This window comes from Lasiodiplodia theobromae, assembly GCF_012971845.1.
Source record: "Lasiodiplodia theobromae strain AM2As chromosome Unknown scaffold_10, whole genome shotgun sequence".
NCBI classification, from domain to species: Eukaryota; Fungi; Ascomycota; class Dothideomycetes; order Botryosphaeriales; family Botryosphaeriaceae; genus Lasiodiplodia; species Lasiodiplodia theobromae.
Genome location: NW_023336300.1, coordinates 344,464 through 358,042, shown reverse-complemented (window position 1 = coordinate 358,042; position 13,579 = coordinate 344,464). Strand labels below are relative to the sequence as shown.

At 57.8% G+C, this 13,579-nt stretch overlaps 6 protein-coding genes across 6 annotated transcripts; 5 read left to right on the top strand and 1 right to left on the bottom strand.

The window, feature by feature from the left end:
• Nucleotides 1-434: 434 nt before the first annotated feature.
• On the top strand, nucleotides 435-1,977 carry LTHEOB_3896 (uncharacterized protein; the record flags this gene model as incomplete). The annotated part of the gene is made up of 4 exons (XM_035512869.1): nucleotides 435-479; nucleotides 542-646; nucleotides 719-1,642; nucleotides 1,738-1,977. The coding sequence occupies 4 exons, from the start codon at nucleotides 435-437 to the stop codon at nucleotides 1,975-1,977; spliced, it is 1,314 nt and encodes a 437-aa protein (XP_035375289.1).
• Nucleotides 1,978-2,029: 52 nt separating this feature from the next.
• On the top strand, nucleotides 2,030-2,636 carry LTHEOB_3895 (Glycoprotein x; the record flags this gene model as incomplete). Its single annotated transcript, XM_035512868.1, has 2 exons — nucleotides 2,030-2,213; nucleotides 2,266-2,636. 2 exons carry the CDS (start codon nucleotides 2,030-2,032, stop codon nucleotides 2,634-2,636), a joined length of 555 nt encoding a protein of 184 aa, XP_035375288.1.
• A 974-nt stretch (nucleotides 2,637-3,610) lies between these two features.
• LTHEOB_3894 (MFS transporter) lies at nucleotides 3,611-5,138 on the top strand (the record flags this gene model as incomplete). The annotated part of the gene is made up of 3 exons (XM_035512867.1): nucleotides 3,611-4,414; nucleotides 4,470-4,917; nucleotides 5,062-5,138. The coding sequence occupies 3 exons, from the start codon at nucleotides 3,611-3,613 to the stop codon at nucleotides 5,136-5,138; spliced, it is 1,329 nt and encodes a 442-aa protein (XP_035375287.1).
• A 293-nt stretch (nucleotides 5,139-5,431) lies between these two features.
• On the bottom strand, nucleotides 5,432-6,708 carry LTHEOB_3893 (Decapping enzyme; the record flags this gene model as incomplete). Its single annotated transcript, XM_035512866.1, has 2 exons — nucleotides 5,432-5,637; nucleotides 5,703-6,708. 2 exons carry the CDS (start codon nucleotides 6,706-6,708, stop codon nucleotides 5,432-5,434), a joined length of 1,212 nt encoding a protein of 403 aa, XP_035375286.1.
• A 410-nt stretch (nucleotides 6,709-7,118) lies between these two features.
• On the top strand, nucleotides 7,119-10,208 carry LTHEOB_3892 (Phosphatase family protein; the record flags this gene model as incomplete). The annotated part of the gene is made up of 1 exon (XM_035512865.1): nucleotides 7,119-10,208. The coding sequence occupies one exon, from the start codon at nucleotides 7,119-7,121 to the stop codon at nucleotides 10,206-10,208; it is 3,090 nt and encodes a 1,029-aa protein (XP_035375285.1).
• A 1,633-nt stretch (nucleotides 10,209-11,841) lies between these two features.
• On the top strand, nucleotides 11,842-13,577 carry LTHEOB_3891 (FAD binding domain containing protein; the record flags this gene model as incomplete). Its single annotated transcript, XM_035512864.1, has 3 exons — nucleotides 11,842-11,999; nucleotides 12,116-12,453; nucleotides 12,523-13,577. 3 exons carry the CDS (start codon nucleotides 11,842-11,844, stop codon nucleotides 13,575-13,577), a joined length of 1,551 nt encoding a protein of 516 aa, XP_035375284.1.
• Between the last annotated feature and the right edge of the window lie 2 nt (nucleotides 13,578-13,579).

Sequence of the window (13,579 nt, the reverse complement as noted above, 5' to 3'; positions counted from 1 at the left end):
TGAGGTGTTGAATATAGATGCACGACATCTGTATACACACGCGGTATCCTAGTCCTGTCATTTATACGCCCAACTTGAGCACGCTGTCAGAATGCAGCTTTCATCCTAGTAGGTTCTCCCACCATTGCTAATCGATACAAGCTTTGGAGTCTGTTACCAGGAGGAGAAATGGCTCGTTCCTCCCTTTACTGCTTGCTATCGGACCCAAAAGTTCCATCGTCCCTCGATTAGCGTATGCTGTTGGGAAGCCCTGTATTCGCACCAGGCTAGGCAAGAAAGAGCTCAATATGAGGGAAATGTGCGATACAAAAATGACCTTGTCCCTGCAGACTAGCTTACTTTCCCCCATCTCTTCACGTCCAGCCTCAACAAGTCTGTGTTCAAAGCTTCAGGTTGCGGGTCTTTGACGAGGGTTGCAGTGTGTTTTCAACAAGATGGTTGCAATCGATGCACGCGACTTCCTCAACGCGGTAACCACGGTAAGCTCACTACAAGTGAACATAACAATAGGACAGCATTGTTAATCTGCGGGCTCTGCCAGATTCACTTAGCTTCGACGTCGACCGTCTACCCCGGCTACCCTTGTACTGATAAGGTCCGGCACGTCTCTGACAATGGCTCTGGCACGGTCAGCATCATGCATGAGGTGTGCACGACAAGCATCCCGACTGTGACTCACACTAGTTATGCCACAATTGGCGGCAAATGTACCATAAAGGGGCCAGAGAAGGTCCAGACGGTGAAGGTAGGGGATGATGGGCACGGCAACGACATTCAGCAGATCATCGAGAACGATGTGACGCGCACCACAACGAGCTTCGTCGGGCAGATTACAGCCTTCGTGTGCGTCACACTTGGGCCGAAGGAAGACGATAATGGCGTGAAGCCGGAAGAAGTGCAGGACGACCCACCACCGCCACCGCCAGCACCAGATAGTACGAACAGCGTTGAGGGGACTTCCACGGCTAGTACGAACAGTGTTGAGGGGACTTCCACGGCTAGTACGACCACCGTGGACACTACCACGCCGGAGCCTCCAGCACCACCCCCGACGGACAGCATCGGAAAGACTTCGCAGCAAGCGACCGCTACACGCTCTGGCAAGGGAGAAACTACAAAGACTATTACTCGTACCGTCCCAAAGCCTTCGACTACAACATTCACGGCTGCCAACTCTGATGTTATTCGTGAGATTGTGTCATACTTCTCGGTCGTTGGAGGTGATGGAGAAGTTGGAACCACAACATACTACGAGACTATCAGCCATTACCAGGCCACGAAGACGCAAGTCACAACTACACAGGTTTCTGAATCAGCATCCCGGCCAAAGCAACCCCCAAGGCCGAAGAGTTCAAGCAAGGTCCAGGAGCCCATCACAACCAGGACCAGGAAGCCCGACACGAGCAAGGTTGAGAAGTCCAGCACCGAGCTTACTCGAAGGCCCAGCGCTAGGCCTACTCAGAGGCCTACTGGAAAGCCTACTGCCAAACCTACTAGCAAGCCTACTGCCAAATCTACTAGCAAGCCTACCCCGGCTAGACCGACTAAGAGGCCGTCAAGATCCTCCTCTAGAAAGCCTTCTACCAAGAAGCTCTCGACAAGGCGTCATAGCACCCATAGGAAGGGCGTCAAAACGGAGACTGTCACTCGTTGTTGTCTTGGGACGACAACTGTCTCGGGAAGGCCGTCCACGCTGACGACTCATGTCAAGCCAACTAAGCAAACGACCAAAGTCAGACCGACGAAGCAGACGACCAAGATCAAGCCGACGAGGCAGACGACCAAAGCAAAGCCGACGAGGCAGACGACAAAAGCAAAGCCGACGAGGAAGACGACCAAGCCCACAGTGCAAACTACAAAAGCAAAGCCGACGAGGAAGACGACCAAGCCCACAATGCAGACGACAAAAGCAAAGCCGACGAGGAAGACGACAAAAGTAAAGCCGACGAGGCAGACGACAAAAGTGAAGCCAACTAAGCAAACGACCAATGTCAGACCGACGAAGCAGACGACCAAGCCCAAGCCCACAATGCAGACGACAAAAGCCAAGCCGACTACACTGACAACTAGCGCCAAGCCGTCACAGCAACCTGGAGGCGACCGGTGTCAGGACCAGCTTGAGAAGGATAATAAGCTGTTCCGGCTGCGCACGCACATCTCGGGCAAAGGCAGTACTGAGTTTGAGAACCTTTACGTCGAGGAGGCCAAGTACGGTGAGTTGAAATAGACAACTATCAAGATGTTGCTGCTGCTAATACTCAACAGACGGGCCCAACGCGGTGCCCACGCTCTCGTACGATCGTCCCAAGGGGGGCAAGTTCTTCTTCGATGTGGATACGACGTCGGTGTTGCTGTCGCACGAGCAGTGCAAGTACTCGGGAGTGACAATGTACCGCGACAGCGATCAAGACGCGTACTCGTCGGTGTTCATCAGCAAGGATGTCGGCACGCACCGCATGCGGGTGACGTGGGGCTCCTTCTGGTGGGATAACGACCGGTTCGACGGGTGGGTGGTGTGTCGAGCGAGCGGCAAAGGTGGCAAGCGCTACGAGCTCAAGTGGCACGACGCCATCAACAGCATGCCCATCGACACGTCCAAGTGCGCAAAGGTCGACCTACTTACCGAGAGTGTGTAGCTGCTCGGTGAAGAAATTTTCGTTGAAGGGGAGCTGTACGCTCGTTGATGTGATTGGGCAGAGTGGAATTTTCACATGTTCCCGCTGGCAGGGACAGATTAGGTAGCGACCAGTATGACGAGGTTATCAGTCGAGTCACAGAGTGGGTCAGTGCGGATGCCATGTGCCATGTACCATGTGCCTTCAGCTGCCCCGCCACGGCGCAAAGGCGGTGTTCAGTTGGCGCACGCTGCTCACCAACGCTCTAGACGGCTGGCGGGTGCAAACGGACGACGGCGCTGCGACATGGGTGTTTCTCTTACCGCAACCGGCTAGCGCGTAGCGAGGGCGTGTGCTGGCGGGAGCGGGCGCAGGCTCCAGCTGCCCCGTGCAGCCTCTCCAACAAGAAGCTGGGTGCCCACTCCCCCGAACATCAACGCATCATCCACTCCACCCTTTGCCCGCCGTTCCTATGTAACTCAATCCGCTTTCCTTCCACCCTTCGCAGCGCTCGCTCTGTGCCAGGATCCACGGCCGCCGCCCTGCTGCCTCGCCGCACGCGCGAGGAAAAGAGCCAGGCCCCTGATCGTCCCTGCTGGTTCGACTTTTCTGAGACCTGAGTAACTGCTGTCATCCTTGTTGTGTATTACCTTCGGGTCCCCAGCGGAGCCATACAGCTTCGCCAAGAGCAAAGGAAAGGGCTTGCATTGACTCCCGGCCCGGCGCCCGCGCCATCGTTATCGGTCTAATCCGCCCGCCATCCAACCTGCGCACGCGGCACTCCCGAAAAGAATCTACCGGCGCCGTCCTTCACCGCATCCCTTCGCTGCTCTCCCCCGGATAGAAAGCCGGGGCCTTTGGAACAAATCATCCACTCTTTCTCCACCTTTTCCTTGCATCATCAGTATCAACAAACAATTTTTCCTTGTTATTTCTTCAACACATACGCTCCCTCCCTCCCCCGTACCATTTCATTTCTCCATAGCAAAAAAATCATGCGGAACAGACCCCCAACCATCTTCACTCTTCCCGCCTCTTCACCTCCTCCCCTCCCACCTACCTCCCCAACCACAAACACCTTCCTCGCCGAGCGCTTCGGTCCCGCCGCCGGCCCGCGCAAGCGCTGGCTCATCTACTTTGTCACCGGAAACCCAGGCCTGGTCGGCTACTACGACCTCTTCCTGTCGCACCTGCACTTCCTGCTCACTGCGCACCCGACGCTTGCGCCTAGGCACGCCTTCGAGGTTTTCGGGAGGAGCTTGTCCGGTTTTGAGAGCAGGGGGTGCGAGGCTGGTGGTGTGTGGCCGGCGAACGTGAGGGAGGGGAGGAGAGGGATCAAGGGAGGATGGAGGAAGCAGAAGAAGCCGCCGTTCGACCTGCAAGAGCAGATTGATGGCGTGGAGTGGGCTCTGTGGGACCATGTGAGGGGGATGAGGGAAGAGGCGGACGACGATGGCGAGAGGTACGGGTCGGGGTCGGCGGTGCTGGTTAATGGGGCGGGAGAGGAGGTTGACGGGAAAGAGGGGGATGCGGAGGAGACGAGGGTCGTGGTGATTGGGCATTCGGTGGGCGCATACATGGCGCTGGAGGTGGTGAAGAGGTGGAGGGAGGCGCTGCAAGAAAAAAAGCGAAGGATGGGAGAGAAAGAGAAGGTCGATGACGGCGCGGTCATGCTGAATGCGGATGCCGATGTCAGCGTCGACGTCGAGGAAAAAGAGGGCGGCAGAATTGTTGGAAGCGTGTGCTTGTTCCCGACCGTGACGCATATCGCCAAGAGCAGCAGCGGGCTGAAGCTCACCGTGAGTTGTCGTCCTACCATATCGGCAGAAAATATACTAACAAAATTCGTCACAGATGCTGCTCGAATCCATCCCCAACCTCGCCATTCTCGCCCACTTCCTCGCCCACGCCCTCACCTTTTTCTTCCCCACCCTCCTCCTCACCGAGCTGCTCGCCCTCATCCTCGCCCAGCCGCCTGACGCCGCCCGCACCACCGCCGAGTTCCTGAAGAGCCCCCACGGCGTCCGCCAGGCCCTGCACATGGCCACCGACGAGCTCCAGACCATCACCCACGACGCCTGGGACGCCGAGGTCTGGGGCGCCGCCGAACCCAGCCCCGTTGGAGTCGCTCGCCCCAAGCTGTTTTTCCTGTTCGGAAAGGAGGACCACTGGGTTGCTGACGAGACGAGGGACGAGTTGATCAAGGCCAGGGGCAGGGCGAGGGCCGAGAAGCGGGACGAGGAGAAGTGGAAGCCCGTCATGGAGGTGGATGAGAGCGGGATTCCGCACGGCTTTTGCATCGGTGAGTTTCGACGGTTTTTTTTTTTCCAGCCAGAGTTTTGAAGCGGTTGTCCGGACGAGAGGGACTGCCTTTGGGAGCCGAGTCCGGATGGATTCTTCGACTGTGGATGTGGCCGTTGAGCAAAAGCTGACGTTATGAGCACAGACCCGAACCACAGCATCACAGTAGCCGAGAAGGTGGCCAGGTATATAGAGGAGATAGTGAGAGAAGAAGCAGCTTGATTTTCGAGGCCCAACGGTGGCCAACCTATATAGCTAGCCTAAGGCTAGCTTGCCATTTTTTTGCTTTAGCAGATATATACCAGCTCAGTAGAGAGTTTCAATTCCACCAGAGGCGTTTCAATTCCAGCAGAGGTTTATCAATCCCAGCGGGGGGCTTTCGATTCCAGCAGAGGTTTTTCGATTCCAGTAGAGAAGCTTCAGTTCAAATCACCAATTACCAAGTTTCCACCATATTCCACTACCGAGTCGATTAGTAAGAAGAAAGGTTAGGTGAAATGAGGGGAAACTTACATTTAGAGCTTGGTGACGGACTTGGAAGTGACCTTCTTGGAGGTCATCTTCTTGCCACGGACAGTCGGAGTGTAAGTGGATTCGAAGGTGACGTTGTGGCCGCCACTCTCGATCTTGTCGGCCCGGAGGTTGCTCTTGTAGGCGAGGAAGGCGTCTTGAGCCTGCATGTAGCCATTGACCGGGAATGAACCAAAGGGGGTGTTGACAACTGCGAACGTAGTATCAACGGGCATCGTGAGTGGAGGGGGGGAGCAACGCGGTATGGTTACGAACCAGTCCAGCCTTCAGCGCCAGTCTTCTGGAAGACGTCATAGAACTCCTGACGCTCCATGTTCGCGTAGTCGGCAGCGTACTGGGCCGGGACGGGCGGGGTCTCCTTGGAGTGCTGGCGACGAGGGGGGTGGTGCTTGGGCTTGCGCTGGCCCTGGGTAGGAGTGACCTTGGGGGCCGACAGGAAGAAATCCGTGTCGGGAGTGTTGGTGAAACGAGGAGTGGCCACGTTGGCAGGGTTCGCGGCGGGCTGCTGAGCCGGCTGAGTGGCCTGAACCTGAGACTGAGGATAGTTGGGAATGGCCGGGAGGGTCGAGGCTTCCGGGATGTGAGGAGTCTCATGGTGGTGGATGGAGAAGCCGGCGTCGGCCTCACGCTGCTTGCCGAAGAGCTCGCGAAGAGAGAGCTGGCGGCCCATGGGGACACTGTCGGGCTCGTCGGAAGACTCGTTGTTCATGGCCTCCAGGGTCTTGCGGCTGTTGTCAACCAGAGCGGCGACCTGCTTGATCATCTCGCCGTTGATCTCGCGAGCATGAGCGGTGGACGACGGGGGCGGCTCGGTGAAGATCCAGAGGCCGAAAATCTGCAGACTTCCATCGTCGTGCTGGCTCTGAAGGATGACATAGTCGTCGGTCACTTCGACATCGTCGGCAGTCTTGAGTTCGACAGAGAACTTCTCCATGGAACGGCGGTTGAAAACCACAACGGAGAAGCGGGACACTCCTTCCTCGGAGGGAGTGAGCTGGTTGATGAAAAGAGTACCATCAACGCCGTACTTCTCCCAGGCCTGAGTGGTGGGTGAGAAAGCATAGACGACACAGAAAGAAGCGATCGAGACGATGGAGATAAGGTCAGGATAGTGGCGGCGGAGCACAGCCAGGTTAAGTTCGTCGTTGGTGCGGTTAATAGGCGGCGGAGCAAGGTTAGCGAGCGAATCCTGGGCAGCGTAGTCGGTCTCGTAGTCGGAGACGGCGGCGGCTGCGCGCGACTTGTTCTTGGCTGGGGCCATGACTGCGGATGGTGGATGGGTCGTTGAACGAGGTTGATGAATCGATACCGAGTCGAAGGAGCTTGCGATCAACGCGCGGCGCGGTGTCCTCAGCGGCAATGGAATGCTCCGAGCGGATGAAGAAGGATGGAGGAAAGAGTGGGAGGCGGCGGGCGGAGCGATACTTAAGCGCGAGCGTGTAAAAGTGAATAGCTATTGTTGCTCTTGCTGCTATTGTGTCCAGCCCCGCGGGTTCTGGTGGCCGGTGGCCCGAGCTCGGACTTCACCTGTGCGCGGGATGACGCACAGCCCGCCGCGTCTCTCATAGCTGTCCGTAAAGCCTGAGACCCTCACGTCCCAGCGCTGCTGATGCTTGCCATGTGAGGCGCAGGATCACCAAACCCGCTCTCCTCCCTGAACCCTCCCCCGCCATGTCGTCCGAAACGTCCTCCACCCCCGACTTGGACCAGCCCATGCCGGGCGCCTTTCCCTCCGCCACACCGGGCCCCTCGTCGACCCCTCAGAGTCTCTGGCAAGCAATCCACGAGCGACGTCATGAGTACGTGCGCCCCAAGGAAATTCGCATCAAGGTCGGCACCTGGAACGTCGCTGCTTTCAAGGGCACCGAGAAGGACCTGGGCGGTTGGTTCGTTGGAGGAAAAGGCGTCGAGGAGGCCTTGTCCGGTCTGGGTGTCTCTGACCCCAATAATCCTCAGGCTACCGGCACCGCACAAGCTGATGATAACCCGCGCGAGGGCCCCACCGCCCAGGAGACCCGGCACACGAACGAGGAGTCGACCTTGCCCAAGAATGATCATGCCAGCGTGCCAGGCGACGACGATATTTCTCTGTACGTCTTGGGGCTGCAGGAGGTCGTCGACATTTCTTCGGCCGCCGAAGCCTTGAGACCATACACCGATCCTGCGACCGCTGCCAAGTTCAAAGCCGCCATGCAATACCACCTGCCCCAGGGCTACCAGCTCGTCGCCGAGCAGCAGCTCATCGGCTTGCTCATTCTCGTCTACGCCTCACCTACCATCGCCCCTGAGGTAAGATGCGTGAGCACAACAAGCGTTGGGACCGGTTTGATGGGCTACATGGGAAACAAGGGCGCCGTCACGGCTAGGATAGTTTTAGGCGAGACCACGCGCTTGGTATTCATCAACTCGCATTTGGCTGCTGGCGCCGACAAGGCGTCGTTGGAAAGACGAAACTGGGATGCCGCCCAGATCGTGAGCCGCACCAAATTCGACCCCATCACCGACCCTCTTGGTCTGACTCAGCCCAGCGTCGAAGGCATTGGCGACGAGGATTTCGCCTTCTGGGTCGGTGACCTGAATTACCGCTTGGGCGACATGCCTGGTGATGATGTGCGCCGGATTTTGATGCTACATACACGGAATGAGTACGACCTTTCTCAGAGACATGCAGAGAAGATCGAGAAGGATATTGCTTCTTCTGGCCACACATCTTCCGATGCCGCCACCGAAGCTTCCGACCAGTCTAGCAACGACGAGCAGCCCGATGAAGAGGCCGAAGTCGTCATTCCAGCTAAGTTCGACCCTGCCTCGCTCCAGGCAACCATCGAGTCTCTTCTTCCGCACGACGAGTTGCGCCAGCAGCAGCGCCTCGGCAAGGCTTTCCACGACGGCTGGCGCGAAGGTGACATTGAATTTTTGCCTACCTACAAGTATGACGTGGGCACCGTGGCCATCTTTGACTCAAGCGAGAAGCGCCGCTGCCCGAGTTGGTGCGACCGCATCCTGTGGCGCACACGTCGCGATCGGCTGGCATACTATGAAAAAGTCAAGGAAGCCGAGGAGGCCAGAAAGAAGGACGAAGAAATGAAAAGGCAGGGCCTAGACAAGGATGCCGACGATATTCTGTTCGAGTACGATCCCGAGACGGATGGTGACTTGGACTACAACGAGGCTACAGACGCGCGGGATGACCCCATTCCGGTGCTCACAAAGGATGGCTTCGAGGACGAGATCGAATTGGAGTATTACACGGCACATCAACGGGTCTTGTCGTCCGATCACAAGCCTCTGGACGCCGTCTTCAGACTCAAGTACGACAGTGTTGTGCCCGAGTTGAAAGCAAAGGTGCACGCCGAAGTTGCTTGGGAGCTGGATCGAGCAGAGAACGAAGGCCGACCCGGCGTTACGCTGATCGTGGAGAAGGACCCAAGTAAGAAAGAAATAAGGGAGGATTCAAAGACGGATTTCGAGGGTGTGGATTTCGGCAATGTGAAGTATCTTGACATGCGCCGACGGCATGTAACAGTGGCCAACACTGGCCAAGTGGCTGCGACTATCAGCTTCTTTGGGACCCCCGGAGAAGAGAACAGCGAAGTCCAGCCCCCACCGTGGCTCTCGTTGCGTTTCGACCGAGAGCCGGATAAGTCAACGAAACCGAACACCCCTGCGTCATATACACTGGAGCCTGGAGATGCCTGCAACATTGATATGGTTCTGAAGGTAGACGACATGAGTCTGGTCCACGAGCTGAATGACGGGAAGGCACAACTTGAGGATATTCTCGTTCTGCGCGTCTCCGACGGCCGTGATCACTTTCTACAGGTGCGCGCCAGCTGGCTCCAAACAAGCCTCGCTCGGTCCATCGACAAGCTCATCCGCATACCGGAGGGCGGCATCAGAAAACTGCAAGGCCAGCGGCCAGAGGGCAATGGCGACAGTGACAGTCCCTCCAAAGACGCAGGGGTAAAGTGGTCAGCTCCGCGGGAACTGTTCCGGCTGACGGAGGTTCTAGAAGACCTAGTCGAGCGCGTCGTCGCCGAGTGGGACATGACTGACCACGAAGATGGCACAAAGGCGCCGTGGTTGTCGCAGGCGCAGCTCAGCTCGGGCGGCGGATGGCCCTTTGCAGCAGAGACGTGGACGGTGCAGGACGCTGCTGAGCGCGACTCGGCGAAATGTGCCATCATCGATGCGCTCGACACTGACTCGCCCCTAGAGCGAGTTTTCGGAGCGGAGACGTCGTCGTTGCTGCGCGTCGAGTGCCTAGCGGAGACGATGATGCTGTTCCTGCGCAGTCTAGAGGACGGCGTCATCACGGCAGAGCTATGGAAGAAGATCGAGGCGGGTTACGAAGAGCAGACCCGGAGCAAGAAGCAGCTGAGCCGCGAAGAGGAGCGCACGTGGATCTTGGAGATCATGGCGGGCGCGCCAAACCACAATGTCTGCTTCGTGCTCTTGACGTCGATGCTCGCGCGCATTGCAGCCGAGGTGCGTACGGCGACAAGGGTCGAGCAGGCGCTTAAAGGACCGACAAGCCCGCTCAAACGTACCTTGACGGGCGTGGCGGGGCGAGTAAGGAGCGCAAGCGAAGCGCAGAAGATGCAGATGCTTAGTGTGGAGAAAGGGCTGTCGAGTGCTTTTGCCGATGCGATCGTCAAGGTGCCGGAGAAGGCTAACTTGAAGGACAAGGATAAGCAGATCAGGAGGCAGCGGATGAGCAGGGTTGTGGAGTTGTTTGTGTTGCCGGACGAGAAAGCTTGAAGCCCGCGTAGGATGATACCCATATTTGGTAACAATGTAAATAACGTGATACTAGGGCCAGCAGTGCGGAACGAGGCTTGTGCTACCTCTGAAGTTTTGTAGCGAACGTCAACTCCCCACACCATCCTTCATGCACCCCTTGTCCTCGTCAAAGTGCACCCCAACACGCCCCAGGAAACATGTGCATGAAGCTGAAGTGGAGTTCTGGGGAGCAGTGGTGAGACTTTCAGCTACCTATACGAGCATGGGGAAGACAAGTTGCATGCTCTTCCGCCTGGTCCCGGGCGACATTCCTAAGCGAATGCCTGACAATAGCACGATCAAGTGGGGGTCAGGCGCCCGATGATATGCAAAGTAGGTAATGGGCGGCGAATCGGGCATTTCTTTATAGGCGAACTCACACTATTGATGCTTCGCTTGCAGGCTTCACCGCTGCTGGATCTTTTTGATCAGCGCTCGCCTGGCCGCGTTGCGGACCGAGAAGCCTTACGGTGTGTCCAGGTGCGGCGACGCGTCGACATGTGCTTGGGCTGGCTCCCGCAACAGTCCGAGTAGCCAACGACATGGCCCACGGTACGAAGCGTCAATCTTTCATCAGCGATCTTCTCCCCATCGACAATAACCCCGGGATTAACGCTGCGATTAAGTGCCGGCTGATCCTGTGCCTGGCCACGCGCCCGGCATCGCCAGCAATCAGGACGATCGCTATCACGCACATGACACGCGAGATTTGCCCGTTTTAACAAGCTCAAAGAAACTGCGTTGCTTCTTTTTCCGGCACGCTGGTCCGTCGGCCTCGTGAAGTCTGTTCCAAGCGAGCGCCCCGAGCTGCCGCTCGTAAACTCTTCTTGGTCTTTCAGCTCGAAGCGGACAAGAGACACCGCTCAATTGGGCAAGCCAGGAGCCAACTACTGCACATGTCGTCGCCAGCACCCACTCAGTAGTGTCAAGTGCCCTGGCCCCTGCAGTGTGGCTTGAGCGTCACCGGCCCCCACGACAATAGTTCAATAAACTTCAGCTGTTGAAGTGATGGAATGAGGGGAGACATTGCTGGGCGGTGCGGTCTCAATTGCCCTGGACGTGGCTCGCTCAAGCCCAATCATCCAGGAGTTCCAAGTGTCTGGCAACGATCAAGCCCCTGCGTGGCCTTGCCCGTGTTAGCGAGCCCAAACAGCAACCCTGTCGGCGGATCAACGGCCACTCGGTGCCTGGGCGGCTAACTAGCCGGAGAAGCACCCGAGTCCATGAGGCCCCTGCTGGTGCCCGCCTAACCCAACGGCCCGCCGAAGAACGGTCATGGTGTGGAGACGACGTGCGCCACAGCTGACTTGCACTTGGGAGATGCATACGGCAGCTCAGCCCGGGCGGGTGGACGGAACGAGGCTCCCCTATCGTTGCAGACAATATAAACATGGCTGCCGAGCCACCTGCCCTTCCCGCACGACGATAGCCTGCCGCTCGCTCGCTTCCCCTCGCTTCTTTCTTTTGCCCTCGTTTGTCCATTGCTCCGAGCTATAGATTCACTGTCTATAACTCAGATCTCTCTTTTCAATCGTTTCCACCCCGCGGGGATTCTTCTGACCGAACGGGAGTCTGATCAGCGTAGCTTGTTGAGCATAAGCTAGAAGATTCAATGCCTTCTTTTCGTTCTGTGGCCGCGGCCGCTCTCCTGGGCCTGGGTGCCGTTGCGAAAGCTGATTCGCTGACGTGCCAGTCCCTGGAGAGCACTTCTGCCATCTCTATTGACAGACCTTTGAGTTTGGAATACACTTCCGAGAACAATGAGTACTGGTAAGCCCCCCATCAATCCCAGTACGGTAGACGATATACCCCCTTTCCAAGTTTGAATTGGACACATTCACCATCAATTGCACTGTAAAAGTACGCGATGCTAATTGCGCATCCAGGTCCACCGGTTGCGCGGCGCTCAAGCCTGCTTGCATCATCAAGCCGGCTTCTGCGGCAGAAATGTCGACTGTCATCAAGACGCTTAACCAAAACAACGAAACCTTCGCGGTTAAGTCGGGCGGCCACAACCCTAACCAGAACTTCTCGAGCATCGATGGCGGCCCCCTCATCTCTACAGCTGATCTGAACGAGGTCACGCTGGACAAGGACAGCATGACGGTCCGTGTTGGCCCTGGAAACAGGTGGGAGGATGTGCACAAGGTGTTGGACGGGACGAACACGACCATCATTGGTGGCCGGATCGGTAATGTGGGAGTGGGAGGCTACATCCTGGGCGGTGAGTGAAGCTTCTTCGTGCAGACTACGTGCAAAAGAAGACGAGACAGGCGGCTGATTGTTCGACTAGGCGGTCTCAGTTTCCTGTCGGCTGAGTATGGCTGGGCGGCCAACAACTTGGTCGAGGCCGAGGTGGTGCTGGCCAACGGCACCATCACGACGGCCTCGGCCACCCAGAACGCCGATCTCTTCAAGGCGCTCAAGGGCGGCGGTGCCAACTTTGGCATCGTCACGACGTACACGCTCAAGGCCCACCCGATCAACGACATCTGGGGCGGCAACCTGATCTTCGCGGCGTCGGACGACACGGACAAGGCGCTCCTGGCCGCGCTGCAGAACTTCACGCAAAACTACCCTGACGAAAAGGCCGGCATCATCCTGACGTCGGAGATCACGGGCGCCAACCTGGTGCACATCTGGATCATGTTCCTCTTCTACGACGGGCCGGAGCCGCCGGCGGGCGTCTTCGACATGTTCACGAGCCTGAAGCCCATCACCAACAACGCCAAGACGCGCTCGTACTACGACCTGCTGGCCTTCAACAACTGGGCGGTGCTCAAGGGCTCGGCCTACACTATTGCGACTGAGACGACGCCGCTGCTCGCCCAGGACGCGTCGGCCGACGCCGTCAACACGACCCTGGCCCACCTCGAGGACTGCTACGAGCACTGGGTCAACGTGTCCAAGAGCTACGCCGCCGTGCCGGGTCTCGTCGCCTCGGTCGCCTTCCAGCCCTACCCGGCCGTCTTCGCCCGCAAGGCGCGCGAGATCGACGCGGCCGTCGGCAACGGCGACGGCGACCTCATCGCCTTCGACGACGCCGCCGACCGCATCATCTTCGAGTTCGACTTCTCGTACTGGCGCGGCCTGCCCGTCCTCGACGAGAAGATCGACTCGGCTACCGTCGAGCTGTACGGCGGCATGAAGGACATTATTGATGCCGCCGTCGCCGACGGCAAGGTGCCTGATGTCTACAGGCCGCTGTTCATGAACGACGGCTACTTCAGGCAGGACTACTGGGGCAGGATCGACGCTGAGAGCAGGGCGTTTGCTGAGGGCGTGCAGCAGAGCGTCGACCCCAAGGGCTTCTGGGGCAGCAGGAGTGCGGGTGGCTTCTTGCTGTGAGA